General features: G+C 36.9%; 2 protein-coding genes across 2 annotated transcripts; one reads left to right on the forward strand and one right to left on the reverse strand.

Moving 5' to 3' along the window:
* Positions 1 to 206: 206 nt before the first annotated feature.
* LOC110043715 (glycine receptor subunit alpha-1-like) lies at positions 207 to 6,718 on the reverse strand. Its single transcript, XM_020749209.2, has 9 exons — positions 6,360 to 6,718; positions 5,251 to 5,330; positions 4,586 to 4,653; positions 3,608 to 3,825; positions 3,244 to 3,326; positions 2,719 to 2,865; positions 1,972 to 2,189; positions 1,380 to 1,544; positions 207 to 1,068 (listed from the first exon to the last, which is right to left on the reverse strand). Exons 1-9 carry the CDS (start codon positions 6,452 to 6,454, stop codon positions 802 to 804), a joined length of 1,341 nt encoding a protein of 446 aa, XP_020604868.2. The 5' UTR covers positions 6,455 to 6,718; the 3' UTR covers positions 207 to 801.
* A 2,929-nt stretch (positions 6,719 to 9,647) lies between these two features.
* LOC110043651 (gamma-aminobutyric acid receptor subunit delta-like) lies at positions 9,648 to 15,454 on the forward strand. The gene is made up of 9 exons (XM_089287857.1): positions 9,648 to 9,706; positions 10,470 to 10,549; positions 10,634 to 10,701; positions 11,386 to 11,603; positions 12,193 to 12,275; positions 12,397 to 12,531; positions 12,720 to 12,934; positions 13,894 to 14,043; positions 14,711 to 15,454. The coding sequence occupies exons 1-9, from the start codon at positions 9,648 to 9,650 to the stop codon at positions 14,960 to 14,962; spliced, it is 1,260 nt and encodes a 419-aa protein (XP_089143983.1). The 3' UTR covers positions 14,963 to 15,454.
* The last annotated feature ends 446 nt before the right edge of the window (positions 15,455 to 15,900 follow it).

Genomic DNA, 15,900 nt, shown 5'->3' on the forward strand with positions numbered 1-15,900 from the left:
ATTATCACCCCTGCCTGGTCCTCTGGTAAACTCGGTCTTAAGTTGCTCGTGTACGAAATACTCTTGGAATGCCAAAATGAAGATACTAGTAAGCGAATTGTTGTAGTGCTGAAGAAAGAGCAAACCAAAATCGCCAGACTTTTTGGATTTGACATCCCAACCTGATACGTGCTTAGTGCAGTCATATAGTAATTTTTTAACAGAAATAGACCATTGGTTTGTTTTATTTTATCAACTTCTATTGATTTGAAAAGTTACATACAATTTTTTGTTCAAAAACAGAAAGACACGCTTTACAGACGCGCACTTCCGTTCCTTGTACCTCTCTCCTACTTATAAATGTGGAATTGCGTCAGGTAATGCTAATACTACACAGCAGCAACAACACCAGATTGTGTATCAGCCTATTTTAGACTATTATTTAGGTTTTTTTCAATAAATATATGTGTTTAATTCATGATGGTTTTGACTTTTCGAGGTCATGCCCATAATGGTGCCTCTTTAACTAATGTTAAAGTCAACGTACGCTCTCAGTTATGAGTTTTGCCAAAATCAGATATTCCTGTTTAACAGTTCTTGGGACGATCACTGAGCTGCCTTCTCTTTATTCATGTTGCCGTGCTCTACTGTAAGCTGCAAGAACAATAGTGCTGCTTCCGAACAGGAAACTTCCCACGATTGTAAAACAAACTGAATGGACGGATTTGAAAAGAACGTAATAGAGTAGCTTACACAATTATTCGTCTGCGTTAAATATAATTTAGAATCAAACGTAATGGGTGAGCTGTACTGGTGTTCAGTTTAAACCCCATTATACTTAAAAACCGAGTAATAACTCCAGTAGAAAATATTGAAGGCGAGGTAAGAGACGGGAAAAAGTATACGTGAGACTCGATCAACAATACTTGCATTATTTTCAAGGAAAGCAAACTTTACAAGTTCCTTAGTTTTTCGGAGACCACCAGGACTGCTGCTGTGAGAGCGTTCACGCTGTCCCTCGGGAAATGTTTGCTTATCATCATCGTCATGGTGTTTAGTATCCATTCCTGACGTTTCAGTCCCGTCATCCTAAAAATGGTAATAGTATAACAATTATTAATCAAGAAAAAAGACGCAGAGATCAAAGTCAATTTTAGCAACAATTTTACTTTCTAAAGTGTTTAGAACTTGTGTATAAAACCGTGTCCTATTAATTTGGCTTTTAAAAGCTACGTGACCTTGAAATACACTTAACAGCTCCATATGCAGGTACCGCACGACATATTCCTCAAGGGTGTTTTAAAAAATAAACTACTGAAAGAATTAGCATTCCAGAGTAATAGCTGTTTTTAGAACTTTCTAGTAACATGCATTCTCTAAGTTTGGTAACCTAAACTTACCTGTCTCAGAGGCAGCATCTCAACTTCGGGTCTGTCTTTTTCTTTCTTTTGCTCTTTGAGTTTTTTCTCGTGATGGAGAATGACAATAACGTACTCCAAGACAGCACCAAACACGAAAAAGAATGAAATAATAAAGAAAACATCAAGAGCCTTGATGTATGACACCTAGAATGATAAAATAAACGTAACGTAAGCGTGTGTAAGATTGATAGAGTTATGCTCCATTAATTGAACATGGTCAGGACCGGGTCTTTCCAAACTGTTAGACCCTGCATAAAGTAAAGGATCATAAATTTCAAACTGAAAGAGAACGCAAACAAGTACATAAGAACAAATATGCAAAAAAATCGCAGTTTGATTGCCCTCGCTGAAGTAACAGTCAGCATTTTATGTCAGTTACATTTGAAAAGATTCCCCACATTAGTCTCAGTTACAAGCTTGTTCCAATCCTAGACCAAGAATACGAATATGGTCTATTGTCGACGCACTCAGGGAACTGATGAGACAAGACTTTTTTAAATACCATTCGTTGACCAATCACCAATTGATGCAATGTAAATCAATATCTCTATGTTCATAACACCTGTCTCACCTTAGGCACAGACGAGCGAAATGATCCCATAAGCGTTACTATAGTTAATACTGTCGTCACCCCTAGGGCCACACGGGCGGGAATTGCATCTTTTGAAAGCCAAAAGCTCAGCCAGGAAAGTACCACAATCAAAAATGTTGGTGCGTAGATTTGCATGAACGAGTATCCAAGACGACGCTTGAAGATGAATACTGCCCACAAGTGAGAAAAGTCTGATCCTTGTTAAGAAAAGAAAACCGTGCTACCTTTTTTAGTGCACTGACAATTAACGCTTGCGATTACGTGCTCATTGCTCCATTGAATTTTTTATTATTAATGACTGACTCAATGACCTGACTGACTAATCGACAGACGGACCATCTGACTGACTGACTGACTGACTGACAGCTGGCTGACCAATCGACCGACCGACCAACCGACCAACTGACTGACCAACTGACTGACTGACTGGCTGACTGACTGACTGACTAACTGACTCACTGACTCACTCGACTCACTGACTCACTGACTCACTGACTGACTCACTGAATCACTGACTCACTGACTCACTGACTGATCTGCCGAATGACTGATTGACCAACCGACCGACCGACCAGCTGACTGACTGACTGACTAGCCGATCGACTGATTGGTAGTACTCTGAACAATATTGCATCGCATTCACGCATCCACGTTGAATTTCTGTGATGCAATGCGAAAAGTTAACCGAAAAAAGGACTATGGCGCACAAATTAAATTCTGACTTACTTGAGTTACGGGTACCATAATGTACCAGTCCTTTTTTGGTCTTAATGTCTGTAAGAGTATACTCGTTCATTTCATCTCCAAGAATGACGATTCCTTGTTTATCTCTGGCCTTCCAAAAGTAGTCGACTTGCTGAAGGGGATAGGCGTCTGAAAAACATGAAAACAACAGCTAAAAGAGGACCTCTTCGTACTGATATGGCTAGAAAACACAAAAGGAGAGAGAGCGCTCGAAATCCACTGAAATAAAAGGTAACCATCACAAACAAGCTTCGATTTTTTTCTATCTTTGACCATAACTTTCTATTTTCATAATGTTTCGGCTTCTAGGAAAGAAGGAAAGAGTGCCCTTGCGCGAAGTCAGTGACTTCCGTATTGGGCTCCTTTACATTGGCCAGAACTTATTGCACAATAGAGCTGAATTTTGTATAAATATATTTGGCTAGAATAACGCATCTGTAAAATTGGGAAAACGCGAAAAAAGTCTCATTATGATGTCATTATTTGGGAGAAAATAATCAACTCAACAGCTTAGCAGAGTAAGGTTGCAGGACTGTCCATCAAGTGGGTAGTCCCTCAGATCCAACTGGCAATTTGCTGTCATGGTAATCCTGTAATCAAACACAGGTTAAAAACTATATGCAAGGAGATCATCTGCGCAATAAAATAGATGTTTATTTCCTACATTAGTCATCTGTTGTCGCCGTCTTTAATTGCATACAATATGCTAGACACTGTTACATTGTGCATACCAAGCTATATAGTTAAACAACAGTTGAAGGTTTGGACAAAAGCCACTCTTCAGAAAGGTAATCCCAATTTTACTGTCTATACAATAAAATTTACTTATAGCAAGACTTTTCCTTTAAATATTTCAAAACCCCCACGGTACCTTGAACTCCACGTGATCTGACCGTTATGTTTGATTTTTACTCTGCTATTGTCGGCGGGTACGTTGTGAAACTTGGCGGTCTTAATGTTGAGGAAAAACGTGTCTGGGAGCCAGATAACATTTCGATAAGATCCGGTCAAGAAAATCGGCTCTTCGAGGGTGTGGTTCAGTCGTGGGTCATGCCAGTATTGGCGGAAGAAGACATCCATAGAAAAATCCTACCAAGTCAAATAAAGAACTTTACGTGCCACGAATAAAGGCTTTATATGCCACGGGGAAAATTTACTCCTGGTGCACATTACACAAACGTAAACAAAATAATGAAGACGGAATCTGCCAGTAGTTCGAGTAACAAGTGGACAAAAACCTAGTGCCAAGATTATTTACATCGTATTGCAAACGTCTGTACAAATGTTTTAAATATCCTCTAAAAAAAATCATTTCTAGCAACACAAAAGGTCGAGAACAAATGTTGAACTTCGTATGGAACACTTAAAAGTACTTGTGAAATGAAACTGATGATGAAATTTTACCTGCGTTTGCAAAATTTCTCGGAACTTTGAAATAGCTGTTATTGAAGTTATCAGCGGTTTGACATACAAACGAGGCGAAATTAAAGGATCAATTTTGCTTTGTATTGACCCGTTCGCCTCGTTTGTATGCCTTTTTAAACAAAGGAACATTTGACCGCAGGCTCAACTGCAATAAGAGCTATTTATTTTCTCTCGTTCCCATGGGAAATTGTTTTTGGTGTTATTTCAGGCTACTATTTATATCTTTAACTTGAAGAAAATGTAAAAAGGACTGTAAAATACTTAAAATTATTCTAGTACCAGATTTTTGTCCACTAAAATCTGAAATTGCTTGATTTTCTATCGGATTTCATCTTAAATATTAAAGTAGAATCAACCACCGTTTACTAATGCAATGGTGATGTCGATCAAGATTAGAAGACTGTATTTTTTTGTCATTACATACCATGTCAATCTCTCTCACTTTTCCTAAATGTACAACGGACATGTCTATTGTAATGTTAAGGGCAGGACCTGAAAAAAAGACAGTTACTGAAATGTTTGTGTTTTGGATTGTGGTCTTTTCATCCAAGATCATGTTAATGAAAGTAATCTGCGGTCGAGTGTCGATCGATGCCCTCAATCGATACTAGATCGACACCTCGGTTGACACTTGATCGACATTTCGGACGACATTTCGGACGACATTCGGCCGAGTGTCGACTAATCTGTGTCGATCGATACATATGAGTAGGGCGACACTCGGTCGACTATCGACCGATCATCGACAGACTGTTGATCAAGTGTCGATCGAGACGTTGAATCGATTGTCGACCGAGTGTCGGCCGAGTCAGAGAGTGAGATGTCGACTAAGGGAGTCGATCGACACTGGACCGCAGATACCTTTAGTACAGATGATGCATTTATTTTTTAATTCTTGAGGGTTACTTAGTATAGCAATTCCCAATGAAGCGATATGCTGCTTGATTTAGGAAAAAAGTGAAAATGCCTCTTGCCAGATGAGGCAAAACTTTGATAAGTTCTCGAAAATTACACTAGAAATAACTAGATCACCAAGACAAATTCACGGAAAGTCAGTAAATACCTAAAAATTGAAGGTAGATCTATTACCTTTGTAGTAGGGCCTCAGTCTTTTATCATAATTTTCTTCATCAAACAATTTCTTCATTGTATCTGTGGCACTCTTATAGCTTTGAAGAAAACCAAATAATTTGTTTAATAACTGCATGTTAACTTTCAAATTACAGTGGAATACCAATTCTTTGAACATTCAAGGCAAAAAAAATTGGTTTGAAAATTCGGTCAGTTCGAGAAATGGTGTAAAATTTTATTGCTCGACTTGGGGAAGAGAAACGTCTTTGGGTTCTAGTTATTGGGAGATTAGAAAATCGAGGGAGTGAAAAAATCGGGATCCTTGTGTATCTAACTTTGGTTTTTGTATGAATATGTTTCCTTTCTATAGGCAAGGACATTTGGCAAATTTCATTTCATTGGTATAGCAAAGCCAAGAAATGTGCACATAACGCAGTCTGTGCGTTAAATGGATCAATCAGTAATGAACGTAAATAGTGACGTTTGGAATCCGCATAGTCCTTATACAAGGCCAAAAATACTGAATTGATAACCACTCGATGAGTAGGATAATAGCCATAGTCGGATACTGTATTTTTATTAAACATTGTTTTTCTTTTTTTTCAGGGCTGTCTTTGGTTTAAAATTCGAGTTAATCCGTCACATTATCACTTATTCCTGGTTTATTTTACCTCTTTGACCATCCTTGTTTTTTTGTTTTGTTTTGTTTTCATTTTTTTCTACCAAAATTTTTCTTTCGTTAAGGTTTCGAGATTTGTATTTATGGGCTTTTACAGAAGCATACTTTAATATATTATAAATATTAATTTAGGCACAAATTTAATTTTCATTTTGAGTCTGGTTCAAAATGAGCTTGCTAAACCACTCATCGTCAAAGAAAGAAAAGCAAGATAAGTGATATAAAGCCTAGTGTTTTTCGTCCATGTCTTTCCAAAGTACCACCATGCCGTAACCGACATAAATGACGTCTTTTTATGAATCTGAATTCAACGTCACGTATTTATAATATGCGGGATGATAAGTTATAATTTTTTTTTTCTTTTTTTTTTTTTTTTCAAATAATCGAAAATTATAATGCTTTGCATTCTGTGAAATACTATATTTTAGAAAGTTCATTCATATTGTACCTGTTTTCTGAAGACGAAGCTACTGAATACAGCAGGGGTGACCATGTCGTGATATATATAAGAAACAGTGGTGGGTACATTGCGGCTGCACTCATCTAAAAATATAAAGAAGAAATAAGCCAATACAAAACGCGACCAGAAGTTTACAGTACAAAGCCAACACCTACATGGAACATAACGACAAGTCCTCGCGAGTAAATTTGATATATATTGCGCGGATCTCAGAATCTATCGTTATAAACAAAATGAGTTTCGTTAAGTTATGAATTTTACAAACCGAGAAAACCAACAGCTGTCTGATTAAACTACATCCCAATTAGCTTTATGCGCTTTTCATTCAAATGCGCATGCAAATTATTTATCCATAAATAATAATTTGCTTTCGTGCAATTTATGACTTGGTGTTTTTTAAGTATAAAGGAGAATATTTCTAATTTAGCATTTTCTGGAGGATTCTCGTTATTAAGATGCAAAAAAAGGTAAGAATCTAAGGTAAAGTAAATTGAGGACATCGCATCTTTTTCAGATTATGTTGATAGTAGTGTGTTATACAAATGTTCATAAACACCTACCTGCTCCGTAATTCACTCACCGCCAGCTTCGCCTGCGTACTGAGATTGACACTAGAAGCGCTCGACAGTTCTGAAATAGCTTACTCAAGTCAGCGGTTACTTCACGGTCGTATTTCTTTGCTCTATTTCAGAGTTGGCTTGTTTCAATTTATTGCGAGTTGCCTCATTTACACTTCCCAGGTTGATTTTATTGTTTTTAATCAATAATTGATTAAACCGGTTCCATCAACATGTTTAGGGTGGTTTGCTAAAAAATGGTAACAGGTCAAACAAAACCACTCGAGAATCCGAAAAGTTTTATTTAATGGAAGCCATCTTATGCAATGATAATAATTTTAACTCAGCTCGATTAGCTTTTTAAATCTCCTGAGTAAATTTACTTAACTTTTTTTATTAATATATTATTTTATGTAAGCTACCTTTAATTATTATTTGTTAATAAAGCATATGTTTTGTTGTATCATAAATTCAGCTGGACACCGCTGATTTTGCCTCTCGTTGTTCAACCTTGTTATTAATTAAACTCCTTTAAATTTTGAGCATTCTCAATTCAGTTATCTAGCTAGCTTTTCATGTACAGAAAATGCAATTTTGCGTAGCGCTGTTCTACAATTAAGTCGAGGAATGATCATAGGAAAAGTATCCGTATATGGCTCAACCGATGTCTTCAAAATAAAGGTCTTTCAGTGTTAATATTTGTGAGTGTTAGTGTATCACGAAAATTTTCTCTGATTCAAGATTTTTTTTGTCACCTGTCACCTTTACAATACAGAACTATCCTATTTAGAATACCTTGTTGTTACCAAGAAAGTTCAGAAATGGCTAATTCAATATAAGTCTTACCGAAGAAATTTCTAACCCAGTCTCGCACCCCTTTCAGGAAATATAGGAAAAATAGAAGAGCTGTGAATAGTCAACCTCTATCATTTTTTTTTTTCTTAAGCCTATTCACAGGGTTCCTACCTTTATCGCGTGTGATTTGTGTTTTGTGGCGGGCATTTTGAAGTTTAAATACAAGGTCTGCTAGTACGAGCTCTGGAACTGAAAATTTAAGAAGTCTTGGACGAGCGAGAAAATTCGCGGCAAATTTTCGGGGATCCCATCGCTCATCTTAGAGCAGGGTCCGAGCGATTTCCGATTTTTGAAACATCTGAGTTGTTTGTCACAGCATCATCGGTTTGTTATTCAGTCAGTGGTCATATATTTGACAGTGTTTTCATAATGTAACTCACGTTATGCTCACTTGGCTAGCTTTCAAGCAAAAAAAAACTGGTGAACCGACCCGTTCCGAAAACGCTCGGCATCCTTTTATGTGAGATGAACGTAGAAGACATGATTACTTCCACACCTTTCTTTCAGTACAAAACAAGGCATTCTACAAACTTTGTTGTTCGCGAAGAGTAAGCACCCGAATAGCAAGTTATGGCAATTCTCTTCCCCAGTTTCCACACTCTCCGCTGGGAACGTCTGGAACCATGAAACCCATTTGTGGCCCAGGAAGAACAGCTTGCACTTTAGACTCGCGATTTCTGTTACAGAAACCCGAATATTTAACTGCGGTAGCGAGTTTTTCCTGCCGAGGTTTTGAGTGTTAGCCCGCATTGTGAGAGTAAAGTGGGAATAGTTCATAGCCCACGCTGCGCTCGGTCGGTCCTGTCACGAACTCGGGCCGATATTCTTGTGCTTGGTTTGTAAGTGGTAAATAATGACTACCCTTAAAGGCTCCATGCCGATCTGAGATAACGCCGAAGAGTGGTTCTATAAATAAACCAGCAGAAATGTCTGCGGAAATGCGTTAGATATATATAAAAGTCCAAGAGAAATACTGAGAAAAAATAAGAATAATCCCTGAAAACTGCAATCCTTACAAGATTGGAATCAGTTCAAATTTATACTTTTAACCCTCTTTCTTGCAAACAAGAAATTAAAAAAATTTTATTGAGTATATTTTATCTCTTCACCTTGCGGCGCAGGTTTGAAAGTCTTTTAATTATGCAAATATTTGAAGTCATAAGCGATATTAGTATCGGATATACATGTAGAATGTCTCGTTAAGTGGTAAGAATCAGGTCAAATTAATACAACAATAGTTAATCCTCATAAATCTTGGGTGCTTCCTGTAGGTTTGTAAATTAGTCATGTGAAAACCCTTTAAAATAATATTGAAATTAAACAGCCAATCAAATTTTGCAAGACGCTTGAGTTCCTGCGCCCAACTTAATGTTTTGTATAACATTTACCCCGTTTTTAGCTGTGCGCCATACCATACATGATTATTCTTCATAGATAAACATTGCATCCGTGGCAATGCCCTTAATATTTTCTCTTGCTTGGATAATTTTGAAGCTCTTACCTGGAACCCTGTCGGCTGAGTAAGTTTATTTAACGCTACAAAATGTATTGCAATATGGAGCTAGCTATAATGAGTTAAGCTTCCCTGGGACGCTTTCAAGCACAGAATACTTATAATGAATTATTGCAATGAGGTAGAATTGAAGTTAAGAAATACTTGAAATCGATGATCGGTTATACAGAGCTTATATTTTGCATGGCTCTACGAAAGTTTAAAATAATATTTTATATACGGCATATATACACAGTAATCTTTCACTAACCAAAGAGAACTACTGAATCAGTCATAATCACAATATTACCACATTTGAAACATGTTTTTTTAATTATTTAAACCTCCAAAGGCCTGAAAAAGAAGGAAAATATGTCATTTCTTGGGATTCTTCATCTGAAAGTTTATCAAGGCTTTAAAGCAATCTGCAGGTTTGCTGCGTTAAAATAATCCACAGATGTGAAAGTCATCCCAACACGTATTTATGTCTCTCAACCCTTGAACTCCGACGCGTCAGTGCCAGTTACATGTTAAACACGGTCAAGTAAAGCTTGTTAAATCGAGTAGAAACTGAAAAGTCATATTATCTCTGTTCAAAAACAGGACATAAATTACATATGGAAAGAGCTTCAAGGCTTCCCTTGGTGTTTTTTCTTCAAACAAAATACAGACTACATTTAGGTTAAATTATGAATTAAATGGTCGAGTGACAATATTTTATTCCTTATATCAAAATCCAGATTTCCCCATCACGTATCTATCACAAATGAATTTAACAAGAAGAAAATAGTTGGATTGAGCACATTTGTAAATTTTCAGCGACGGTCGTATTAATAATATAGCAATTAATCAAAATTGATGCGTATGTTATAAATTTAAGCACCAGTGAGACATATTACAGAATTGTGGCTAACCTTGAAAGCTCTCTGCCATATCATGTGGCTTCATAATATGACCAGTCGAGCTGTCTTGTCAAAATATTTGAAATCTTAACAGACTAAAAACAATTACTACCCACAATGAAAATGATCATAATATTTGCTCTATTTACTGTAATATATGTACTGTAATATATGTTTGATTGTCGATTCTCAACGGTCATGCTCTTAACGTTCTCAATAATATATTAAGTTGCATTGTATTTCCAATTAATTTTTGCGAAAGTATAAAGTACAATTTAATTGCCAATTTCAGATACAGTGAAACTGCAAAACAACTTTACGACATAACAAATCCTGTAAAGTATGAGAAGTATCTTCGGCCTTACCACAAAGGTGAGATGGCTGTGTCTTCATGTTGCCACGCTGTTACGTAATTTACCGTAATCCTATAAAGTATAATCGTTTATATGCTGACAGATGGCCCAGTGACTGTTGAAGTTCGAGTAACGGTGGTACACTTTGTTGCAGTGAGAGAGATGAGTGAAGTAAGGAACAATAAATTTTGTTGTTATTTTACGTTTGCTCCTTCAGTGAAATTTCAGATAAAAGGTACAGCATAGTTACAGTAGTTAGTTTTATAGGATCAACAACAACAACGAGAGGAATTCTGGGATTATAGGGCATGAAATACCGATTCCATTTTACCTGGAATGAGGAATTTGTTCTCTTACTTACAAGGCTAGATTTTATTTCACTGACAATTCACTATCGCCTTTCCCTTTACAGCCGTCCTCCAAATCGTAAAGCTCAGCAATGTATAGTAAAGCCTTCATATGGCCCATCAAAAATAACAATTATCGATGTAAAAATGAAGCAATACGGCCGTCCACGATAACAGCATTTATTTGTAGCAAACGGAGACGACAACAAAATGAAAAGGAAAATTGCAATATCAGTTGACATCTTTAAATTGGGTACTTCAGTAGTAGCCCAAACACCTAAACTGATTAGCTATACATGTTCGTGGGCAACTAATCAAATGTCCATATGCATGACTCAATTCGTTACCATGATATAATGACGACAGTTTTGTCTCTGCAGAAATTCTTTCAAATAGACTTTTGTTGCTTGTTTTCTTTTTTGTGATATTCTAACTTGTACAGGATTTCATGTCTTTTCTAATACAAGTATGACAAGTATTCTAGACGTCTATTCATCATAACTTTTAGGAGTTCTCATTGGACCTAGTCATCTGGCAACTCTGGAAGGATCCGCGGCTGAACCATTCTTTAAATTATCCAATCACATTACCTGGTGACGCAAAGAAGCTGATATGGCTTCCTGATACGTTTTTTCTTAACGTCAGGAGTGCTACTATCCATGATGTAATCGCAGAAAACAGTAAAATTGTCATAAATTCGGATGGAATTGTCGCCTACAGCACAAGGTAAGATACGTTTTCTAAAACACTAAAAATTTCCCTCCGTTCCTTTTATTTCGTTTGATTTCATTTCATTTCATCGGCAATCGACTATAAATAGGGAAACCTTTTCCATGATAGTCCCTAGCTCAAAGGGCCATTAGAGACTTAGTTACCCACTTAACGATGGCTCTGAAGTCGAGCGGAATATTGGATCAGATCGAGACACGATGGTCTAAAAGTAGATGTAACTACAAAGACAAAGTTGTGGTAAGTGGAAATTGGAAATTCGTAAACTCTTTTGAAAATGAACTTTCCCTCTTGTGCATTTATTTGTTTCTTGTTTATTTATTCCCTCAACATGCCAGCTCTCCTTGTAACAAATTCTCGCTCACGCAGTCTGCAGTAGGACAACTAGATTTCCCTTAAATTGAGCACTAGAAACTATGAACCTAACGGAAGAAACCTTGATTTCAATTTGAAGTCTGCAAGAAGAGATTCGATGTTGTTCTGTATTCCCCGCGGTATCTTCAGCTCAGCTATTTCTAAATCAAGTAAATAAACGAAGGCGCTAAGGATCTGAGGATTCCGATTTTCCCAAAACTAACTTTTACAGACTAACCATTACTGCCGGATGTGCAATGGATTTGGCTGACTACCCACTAGATGAACAAACCTGTGACTTGGAGTTATCAACCTGTTAAGTATTGAATTCAAATTTTTAGGGCACTTCTCTCTCCTCTTCTTTACTATCCTCATACATTTCTATCCTGAATTCGAAGTTACTGTGTTGTGATTTCGAACACACATTCTTCCTCAGACGCATATACTGCTGACGAGCTGGACTACAAATGGTTCGAAAGTAATCACCACATAGATGTCAAGGATGAACATTTGGCAGAGCTTACTCTCACAAACACGGAAGCCATTAAAGATGTTGAGACTTATGCAGACGGTGGGTCATAAATATTTGATTTGTTTTTTGTCAACTAAAGGTGTAAAAATATCTGAAACTTTTAACTCTCATCAAAGCTACCGTAAAAAGATTTAGGAAGACTTCATAAATGTATATACCTTTGATCTAAAAAAGCAAAAACCAAACTACAATCAGCATATAATTGGTTATTGTTCTTACTGTCTTAGGTACCCACTCTAAACTTGTCGCTCGCTTCTGGTTCAAGCGCCGTCTTGGATATGCTTTCCTTCAAATATACATCCCCACCATCATGCTGGTGGTCCTTTCTTGGCTGTCTTTCTGGATCCCCAAAGACTCTGTTCCAGCCCGAGTGTCACTCGGAAGCACTACTGTGCTATCAATTGTAACATTCACTGGCTCGTTCAGGAGCTCTCTGCCAAAGGTCTGTTCTAAATCAAAGAGCTACTTTACGAGCAACGAATGTGAGACTTACATGTGCGTACTTATGTACTCGTGCAAAACAGTCTCTTAGGATGCAAATTTCCGTAGAATAATGTCATTTATGATGCAATACTGACACTGAGAACTACATTTTATGATATGCAGTAAGCATGGGCCATGAACTCTTCAACTTCAGCTTCCTTTTTGTAGAAAAATAGGAATTTATGCTGCATGCAGAAAAGCTCAGCGGGTAAAATATAACAAGGAATGGCGTTGTTTATACACCTGCAGAAGCTACCTTCTTCTAACTTGTCGATCCTTCATAACATTATTCATTCCCTGGTAGAACAAACTGAAAACCATGCTTTTTTCTCGTACTATAATCATAATTCTCCCAGTGACACAAATATAGGACTAAATAAACCTATTTTATCTTGGAGATTTTGTACTTTTACTTTTGGATTGATGAAAACGGTGCATGTTGATGAAAATTTCACTCTGCTAAAACGTTGGGTTTTTTGCCAAAGTAACCGGCAAAAAAATTCAAAGGAATGTCAGTATTTATCCTTACCCTCTAGTCTTCCTTTTTTGTGCTCGGCTACTTTTTTTCAATCGCTTAAAGTGATTTTTAGGACTTAAAGAGTTTTGAAACCAAAGTGTGTAGCTCACTTGGTTTAAAGTAATTCATCTTTCATTAACATCGTTTACATAAATCTACAACCATATTCAACATGTGAATTACATGTACATTTGGCAAAGTTTTTAATTCCACTGAATAAGACCAGAAGTTTGGTAAGAAATACTTCTATACAAAATTGTCATCGACGAAGCTCTAGTTTAACTTTCAATGGCTATGACGAATGCCGTTGTGCAAAACCTAGTCCAAGCTATCTATGGCACTGTATGGCGCAAAAGTACATGTAGAACTGACTTAATCTGTTGGTACTTTTGATCTTACAGGTTTCCTATGTAAAAGCAGTGGATATCTATTTTATTGTATCCTTTGCTTTCATTTTTGCTGCGACCATTGAGTATGTCCTGGTCTTGCTTAACACTGGGCTAAAGCGTCATTTGTCAAGCAGTAACGAAGACGTAAGACACAACGAAAAGGTGAAAATTTCTTGCTCATTTTGATTAACATAAAATGCTTTACATTTGCCGCTGTGAGACAATATTTCCAACTTCGTGATAGGTGGTGTTACTTTTAATTACTGTTAAAATATAAAATATTTAAATATGTTTACATCGTCCACGTATTAACTAAAGTGTATGGTAATAGGTTTAAGGTGGCTCAAAACAGTTTCGAGCACTTTTCAAGACGCAGATTTTGATGGATCAATATCACTCTTTATCAGTTGTTGCTGCAGTCATGGTATCAAAAAACTACCCAATCAGTAGTGAGCACGTCGTCATAATTTTCCTGGCACAATAGGTTATCATTGTAACGATATGACCCGCAAAACAAAAACAAAAAACCCATCCTTTTACTTATATTTCAAAAACGGCACGGTGAAACTCTTTTTTCATATATAATCGAAATTTGATAGGCAGGATGAGATACAACTTTTGGCAAAGTTTAAAAAATTCTGAAGATTGGGTTCAGATAGAGCTACCTGAAATTTTCGAAAATTTAAGGTGGCTCTGAACCCCATGAATACATCAGTCTTTCTCTCGCAAATGTTTATAGCATTGAGTTCATTCAGTTCAGTTCAGTTTGCAAGCTATAAAGTCCTTCCAAAATTTGTTTCTCGTATTGTTTTGATTGTTTTAATCCCAGGAAAAAGAGCATCGCCCAACTGAAGAAGTAAAAGAGGTTGGAGAGGAGACTGGAAACAAGCCAAATAAAGGCCGAAGCAGTTCGATGCAAACAGCTAAAACATACTTGCAGTACGTCTTAATCAATAATGAAGCCAGTTTTATCGATAAAGTGTGCCGCTTCCTTTTTCCGTGTTGCTACGTCATTTTCAACTTGATTTACTGGACCTATTTCGAGTTGGCATCATTTGGAAAACACCCTCCCGACGAGTAAACACCAAGTGAGAAGGTTCTTCGGGAAAGAGTTAACCCTTAATTATAGACCGAATGAAAGGGTGACCCACAACAGTGGTCTTGTACTTTACCACTCCTGATTTACCAGTAACTGGTCTATATGTGCGAATGGAAATGACGGTTTTTTTTGTTTTGTTTTGTTTTTTTTATCATTTAGCAACTACAACGAAAACCATGGCTCCTGAGCTAAGTGAAAAAATTTTACATTTTTGTCGGCTCGACGAAATATATTCAAGTTTCTGTTAGTTGTGATGAAACTAGGGAGTCTATTATGTGGCAAAACGTTATCTCAAGTGAGTTGTTTCACGAGCACTCCGTCTTATTTGCTTGACGGAAGGAGAAAAAGAACACAAACAGCAAACTAAAAAAATAAAAACAAAAATAAAAACAAGGTTTTTTCGATATCAACTCAAAATTGAGAATCACTGAAAGCGTTAGTAAAGGCCACAAATAAAACAAGGGTTTACATGTACCTGTTTGTTTATTTGTTTGGTTGTTTGTTTGTTCTTACTGTTTGTTCTTGAAGTAAGAGAAAAGTAGAACACGCCATCTGACGCGAGATGGTCAAGAACCCAGTTCCCGCCTAGTAAAACTGTAGCGTTTTTCCAGCGATGTTTTACCATGCGTTTGTTTCCGTGACCGAAAGAAACTGGTAACGAATGAGAATCCAATATGGTGGAAGCACTCTCTTTTGAGCGGATTTATATCAACATATCTTGACACCAAAGCTACGACAAAGACGCTGTTTATGTTGTCACTAGTGCTTTAAACGAGGTTTACTTCTTCTAGTCGGATTTAGGATGAAATAGCTACAGCCGGCTATAAAATACTGATCTTGGGACCACAGCTTGACAATGCCTTGTTAATGCAACACTCCTACCAAAGGTAAGCTGAAGCATAAAATCTGCTTTTTAGTGA

Source organism: Orbicella faveolata, unplaced genomic scaffold (genome assembly GCF_042242905.1).
Source record: "Orbicella faveolata isolate gen_17 unplaced genomic scaffold, um_ofav_v1 contig_1, whole genome shotgun sequence".
In the NCBI taxonomy this organism is placed as follows: Eukaryota; Metazoa; Cnidaria; class Anthozoa; order Scleractinia; family Merulinidae; genus Orbicella; species Orbicella faveolata.

Bases quoted from the DNA above. Each gene is read 5' to 3' on its own strand.
- LOC110043715 (XM_020749209.2), bottom strand. From the start codon at position 6,454: ATGAGTGCAGCCGCAATGTACCCACCACTGTTTCTTATATATATCACG. The intron at 3,826-4,585 runs GTATGTAATGAC...TTGACTTGGTAG, and splicing joins AAGTGAGAGAGATTGACATG to GATTTTTCTATGGATGTCTT. The intron at 1,069-1,379 runs GTAAGTTTAGGT...TACCATTTTTAG, and splicing joins AGATGCTGCCTCTGAGACAG to GATGACGGGACTGAAACGTC.
- LOC110043651 (XM_089287857.1), top strand. From the start codon at position 9,648: ATGTCATTTCTTGGGATTCTTCATCTGAAAGTTTATCAAGGCTTTAAA. The intron at 12,276-12,396 runs GTTAAGTATTGA...ATTCTTCCTCAG, and splicing joins TGACTTGGAGTTATCAACCT to ACGCATATACTGCTGACGAG. The intron at 12,935-13,893 runs GTCTGTTCTAAA...TTGATCTTACAG, and splicing joins TCAGGAGCTCTCTGCCAAAG to GTTTCCTATGTAAAAGCAGT.